The sequence below is a fragment of the Lutjanus erythropterus genome, chromosome 3 (assembly GCF_056507025.1).
Source record: "Lutjanus erythropterus isolate fLutEry1 chromosome 3, fLutEry1.hap2, whole genome shotgun sequence".
In the NCBI taxonomy this organism is placed as follows: domain Eukaryota; kingdom Metazoa; phylum Chordata; class Actinopteri; order Lutjaniformes; family Lutjanidae; genus Lutjanus; species Lutjanus erythropterus.
In genome coordinates this window covers 2,140,270-2,147,155 of record NC_139319.1, presented here as the reverse complement: position 1 = coordinate 2,147,155, position 6,886 = coordinate 2,140,270, and the positions used below count along the sequence as shown (strand labels likewise).

Genomic DNA, 6,886 nt, shown 5'->3' with positions numbered 1-6,886 from the left:
ATCTCACTTCCTGGTTTAGAAAAGGTGGGAATACTGCTCATAATCGTTGCAACTCTACATTAAATACAAACATGAACTGTTCATAGTTTGACTTAAGATTTATTGGATCCACATATTTTAATTAAAAATCCATCTTACACAAATCAACATGTACAACAAATATTACAATATATACAAGATATTTTCTATTTACAGCAGATATGGAGGCCGGCGGCTTTTAACACTGAATAAAATATAAGACAGGAAGCAGTTGGTCAGTGTCCGAACATCTCCTGCGAGGCGTAGGTCATGTAGAGGAAGCCGTCCTCGTCCTGGTGGTCTTTGTACACCTGAGCCATGGTGAGGGACATGCTGGCCAGCCCGCTGTTGTTGATGAGCAGGTAGAAGGCCTGAGTGGGCAGCAGAGCCATCCTGTTCCTGCAGACAGAAGACAAAGAGAGGCTCATTAATGAGAGGCGTCCTGCAGACTGCACGCTGTCTGTTAGCTGCTTCACCACTAATGTGGATCCTCCGTTTTCTGCTGAGGAGCAACAAATCATCTACTGCAGCTGCAGACGTCAGCTGGGACCAAATTCCAACCACTATTCTGAGCATTTTAAGTATTTATTGGGTTCACATGGGGAAAAGTGACAAAAACTTACACAAAAAATGTTGGAATGCAGATTACAACTGTGTTTTTTAGTGTCCTCTTGATGGAAACTGTCCCACAATGCATTGCACAAAGAAAAGGAGGCACTGATCAGAAAAAAACATTGTGGATGGGTAGAAAACAGCTCCACCAAACAAAGTTAAAAAGTGTGTAAACCTTCTGTGATTAAATAATCTGAACACAAGTTAATCACAAAGTCTTAAAACGATTCTGTCACACTGTCAGGACACCTTCATGCTTAGACTGTGCTTCCTTTTTTGCTGGCTATCATTTGCAGATTTTTCCCTCCACTTTGGTGATTTGACTGAAATTACAAAAACAAAAGTGTTTTTATGTTAAATACTTAATTTACTCACTATTCAGGGTGTCTATAGTCTCTTTATAATTTAACAAATGTATTACAAAAGCAAATGATTAGATAAATCTGTGGAAATTATTACAAAATGAAAAGAAAATACTGAATTTTTTTTGCCTCATTTAATACGCCTCTATATGAGCACCATTAGTTGCATTAAGCACACGAAGACGGCACTCGATTTCTTGCCATGTTCGCTGTAGCATCGCCTCATCAATGGTGGCCATGGCATCAGTGATCTTTTGCTCATGTGTGAAGCATGAGTGTGATTAAAAACTTTGATAACCAATGAGTACACAGAACAAATCTAATTAACATCTCATCGATTGCTTTTGTAATACATTTTTTAAATTGTAAAGAGACTTTGTGGACAGCCTGTATTTCTCAAGAAAGAATACAGAATAATTCTCCCCTCTGACATGAACCATGGTGTAAATGTCTGGTATAAACTAATATTCTTCAGTTTTCTCATGTGTAAATGTGCCTCGAGCAGGACGTCCTCACAAACTGAGTACAGTTCAGGAAGGAGAGTAGTGATGGAGGCCACCAAGACGTCTACTCTGAAGGAATTAAAGGCTTCAGCAGCTGAGATGGGAGAGACTCTGCAGACAACAACTGTTGCCCGTGTTCTTCACCAGTCAAAGCTTTATGGGAGAGTGGCAAGGAGAAAGACAGTGTTGAAGAAAGCTCATTAAATCTGGACTAGAATTCACCCAAAAGTAGGTGGGAGACTCCGTGGTCAAGTGGAAGAAGGTTCTTTGGTCTGATGAGACCAAAATGGAGCTTTTTGTCCATTGGACTAGATGTTATGTTTGGCAGACACCAAACACACCGTCCTCACTGTGAAGCACGGCGGTGTCAGCATCATGCTGTGGTGATGCTTCTCATCAGCAGAGCCCTGGAGGCTTGTAAAGGTAGAGGATCAAATGAATGCAGAGAAATCCTGGAGGGCCAGATTTACTTTCCAGCATGACAGTGACCTGAAGCACACAGCGAAAGCTACACAGAAATGATTAAAAAAAGACAAGGTGAATGTTCTGGAGCGGCCGAGTCGAAGCCCAGACCTCAGTCCAATAGAGAATTTGTGGCTGGACTTGAAAAGGGCTGTTCACACCTGATCCTCGTGCAGCGTGACAGAGCTTGAGCAGAGTAAAGTTTCAGTGTCCTGATGCAGAAGCCTGGCTGAGACCCGTCCACACACACTCAGTGCTGTGATCGCAGCCAAACGTCCATCTACTAAATACTGAGTGGAAGGGGCTGAATATTTATGCAATCACTTATTTTACATTCTACATTTTTTTCAGTTGACATTACTTTGTAGAAATCTGTTTTCACTTTGACATTAGAGGTTTTTTCTTTCTTTTCTACGTTGTTTTTTTTTTCTCAAAAAAACAAGCCAAATTATATTGACCACGATTCCATGATCCAAAGGGGAAAACATGCAAGGGGGTGAATATTTTTTATAGGCACTATATATGATCAATAGACTATCATGAGGCCTGGTTCATTATTAGGATCATTTAATGTCAGTTAATGTTCATCCACACGTCTTGTAGAATTTTCTTTTCATACAAAACATTAAAGTGAGGAGATTTTTTGGATCAAAGTGGAAAAGAGTAAATGTATAAAATGAGTTTAGTTCATACAGTACAGGGTACCATCAGTGTGAAGTATTGATTAGGACAGTTAGTCTTGTGCAGTTGAGCTCACTTTGTCACACTTTATGAAACAGATTCCTGCCTCACATCTGTTACTGATGCAACTGCTGTATGACCACATGACATCATGTCGGCTATAACTGATCCTAGAGCAGCCATCTGACTCATTCTGTCTCAAGATGGCAACATTTTCTTTACTCCTCAACCAGTGTTCACTTTCTGCTGCGTAATCATGACCAAGACGGAAAATGGGGAACTTTGCAGAAAAGAAAGAATGAAACCTGAAACAGCAGCAAGACTTCAGCCTGAAAGAGATGGATTATAGATGAAAATCATTTATCCACATCATTTTCACCGTGGAAAACAGAAGACTGTTGAACGATTCCTTTCAGGGGCAAATTCTAACAAATGCACATCCAAAAAATGAGTCCAGCGTCCAAACAGTGAGTTGGAGCCATGAGACTGAATACGAAATGGGTTGAAATCCTATTTAATACACAGTCTGTGGTTTAAACTAGTTGTTTTCCTCTGCCCCCTCCTCTCTAGACTTCAGGAAGCTCAGGCAGGCTGCAGGAGTGCAGGACAAGGCCAAGATTATAAACTGACAAGCAACGACAAGTCCTCCACTGTCAGTTGATCAGCTGTTTGTAACTCTGTCAGTTGTCTGTTGATGTAAAGTTCTGCCTGTTATCCTGAAAACAAAAGCTCACTGCTCTAAAAAAAAAAAAAAAAAAAAAATACACACTCTGCAGTTCACTGTCTGCCAAACTCCATCAACATGTTGCTCAATTTAACTGTAATAAACATCCACTACTTCTAAGAGATTATTAATGATTTCTTATGAGCCGTAAAACAGACATTAACACATTTGGCAAACATTCTGCATCAATTTGAACTCTAATTAAACTTAAACGTGAAATGTACATGCGTGTTTGAAGGTGATATTGACAGAAGCAAAGGATAAGGAAAAGATAAAGAGTGAGAAAATCCATGTAGGGAGGAGGCCGAGGTGGACAGACACAAGACAGATGTCTCACAGCCTTTACAAATAAAACCAAAGGTATCTGCAAGTAAAGATAAGCAGAAAGAGTGATTCTTTAAGTCAGTTTAAGGTATAATGTTTAAGACACCTGACATATAAAGAGTTGATTTAACAATTTCCAGGCCAGCGTCTATTAAAAAGCTGCGTGACGTTTTCAAAGCCAGTTAAATGTGTTCACGGTTCATGTACTTCAAAAGGTTTCTATATAAAATGTGACTGAACTTTTTCCCCATTTAACACAGATAAGTTGATGCGGTCACTTCAGATTTTCTCCTCGTCATCATCAGCTGTTCTGCAACGAATCGCCACGAGATTCTTTACACAGTGCAGACTGCAGCACCACAGGCCAGAAAATTATTTTTCAAAACAGGTTGATTTACTGAAAAAATAAATAAAAGGTTGAGAAATCTGGTCTCACTGCCCGTTTGCCTCGTCTGAGGGCAGAGTTCAGGATACAACAGACTGAAACAGGAACAGACAGTTTCTGCTGCGTAATCATGACCAGCAAGAAGCATCTTAGAAAGCAAGCAAACAAAACTGAAATCAGAACCAACTACATTAAAGTTCTATACAGACCACATTTACTGCTACTAGATGTCACACTGGAGCACCTCGGCCCACCAGACTCCACTGACAACAGCACTAATTTACCCCACAGATCATCGTAAAACTCAGCAGACACAAAATAAAACTCACAAAAACCCATTTGGTCTGTCCACTGTTCATTCTGTCTCTACACCTCAGCCGGCAGCTGCAAAAAGAGCTTGTTGGAGCCAACTAAAGAAATTCTTGGAGCCAACTACTCCTGACCAAGTGCAACCACCAAAAGTGCTCGTTTTTAAAAGCACCGACAGGCTCAGATTGTTATTTTAACTGTCTGACAACATAATGGAAAGGATCACTACAGAGATGGACCCTTTTGTCCAACAAGACACAGACAATTCGATGACAGGCGTCGCCAAACTTCATTCACAAAAACAGTAATTTTACCTCAAATCACTTAATATGCATTCAATATGCATAAAACTCATCAAAACAATTTTTCCACTGTTCCAACAATCACAAATTCTGGTTTTGTCAAAATAAATTCTTAATTCACCAAGTTAAATGTGAAAAGAAACAGCTGTTATATCAACGGTTTCACAGAGATGGACTGAAGTGCACCAACTTCTATACTGATATTCAAAAACTAATTAATATACCTGAAGTTTATAATCAATAACTCCAGAGACATCTGATAACTTCCTTACTGACCCAGAAGATCTTTTAGTCCAGTTTTTCCACAGTAAAATTTGCCTGTATAAAACCCTTACATTATTATTACAAATGTTTAGATATAAACAATTATCACGAAGAAAAACTTTGTTGGAAACTTTTCCTCTTAAAGCAGAAATCTGTAATTTATTTACTGTAATAAACCATAAAAAGACGATATGTCATCAGAAATCAAGGAAATTGGCCAGAATAACGTTGTTTTTTTGTTTACCTGTTTCACATTAATCAGAGTTGAGTCTGTGTCCGTTTATAAATCATAAAAAGTCATTAATATTCTTGTAGAGGGCGTAGATGTTTGTAACTTAAATTGAGCGATATGTTAATGGAGGTTGGCAGCAGTGATACAGACAGTCAGGATAACAGGCTGAACTTTGCATCAACAGACAACTGACAGTTATAAACAGCCGATCAACTGACAGTGGAGGACCCATTGTTTTGTTATTGTCAGTTCACAACACTGAACCACTCCTGCGCTCCTGCGGCCTGCCTGAGCTTCCTCGAGTCTGGGCAGGAGGGGAAGGATTTAATCTATTTAATATACAGTCTGTGAATCCAAACAAAGATGCCAGAAATGGTTCCAGCTTCTACATGGAGAGAATTGTCCCTTTTCCATTGTGATAATATGTTTAATATTTTAGGACAGCAGTACCAAACTTTTTAACATCAAGAATCTCCACAATAGATCACAGACTCCCAATATGAGTCTCTGGTTTCAAAATAATAAAGTTAATCGATCAATTATGATCCCATAATGCCCAGTGCCATTTATTCTCTTCTTGTTCCTAAATTTAAAAGAGTTTAAACTTAAAATATTCTATCTTCACCATTTTCCCAAATTATAAAGACTATGAAAAATCCAGGAAACAATCAGCACAAATAACCAATAAAAAATAATCTTTAGTTTGCAGCCTTTTGGTTCATCACTCCATTAAAACTACAGAAATATTAAACTCAAACACTATTTTCTGCTCCAACCTTATTCAAAAAGTCTCGATGAACACATTTCTCTTCATGATTCAGTCTGAATTATGTGCCACATTTATGACTTTAACCACAGTGATCAGAACTCTACCTGATGATGGTGACAAACTGGGTCATGGTGAGTTCATGCGGCACCAGGAACTTGGTTTTATCCAGCGGAGGAAGATATTTCTCTCTGTCGTACCGTTCAATGATGACCTGCAGCAGCCGGCAGACAGATAAGAACAAAGAAGCATCACATTTAATACTTCAATCCGAGTCCAATTTACCGCAAACTTACCGGGATCTTGTTGGGGAACTTGGACCTGATCCCCGCCACCTCCTGTTTCCTCGTCGCTGCAGAGAAAACAAAAGGAAAAAGTCAGATTTGTTCAAAGCTTCTAAGCGAGTTTTCCTCCGTTTGTTTCCAGATGTTGGAGACATTTACCGAAGCTCTTCCTCTGTTTGAACGGTTTGTTCTGAAGCTGGGTTTTGTCCAGCGGAGGCATGTCGTTGTTGTGTGTGTGAGTGTGTGAGTGTGTGTGATGGAGCAGCAGCAGCGCCTTGAACAGGAGGTTTGAACCGAGCAGCAGTTAAATAGAGGCGGCTGCGGCACATCAGCTGATTAGCACATGGCCGCAGTCAGCGTGAATCATCTGCGGATTTAATCAAGTTAGAGCCGCAACGTGGAGCTCAGACTGAGACAGACTGACACAGACCGAGACACAGACTGACACAGACCGAGACTGAGACAGACCGAGACACAGACTGAGACACAGACTGACACAGACCGAGACACAGAGACACACAGAGGGGCTGCAGGGCCGGACTGACACCAACCAGGGGCCACATTGATTAGACCAGTGCTCCAGTTTCAGAAGCTGAAAAAAGTTTGTACCCCTTAATTTTCATCGATTATCATCAATAAAATTCAAATTGCTCCATTG

The 6,886-nt window shown here is 40.0% G+C and overlaps 1 protein-coding gene across 1 annotated transcript; it reads right to left on the bottom strand.

Moving 5' to 3' along the window:
* Positions 1–79: 79 nt before the first annotated feature.
* map1lc3c (microtubule-associated protein 1 light chain 3 gamma) lies at positions 80–6,570 on the bottom strand. The gene is made up of 4 exons (XM_084714641.1): positions 6,388–6,570; positions 6,241–6,296; positions 6,052–6,158; positions 80–417 (listed from the first exon to the last, which is right to left on the bottom strand). Exons 1-4 carry the CDS (start codon positions 6,446–6,448, stop codon positions 255–257), a joined length of 387 nt encoding a protein of 128 aa, XP_084570767.1. The 5' UTR covers positions 6,449–6,570; the 3' UTR covers positions 80–254.
* Positions 6,571–6,886: the final 316 nt, after the last annotated feature.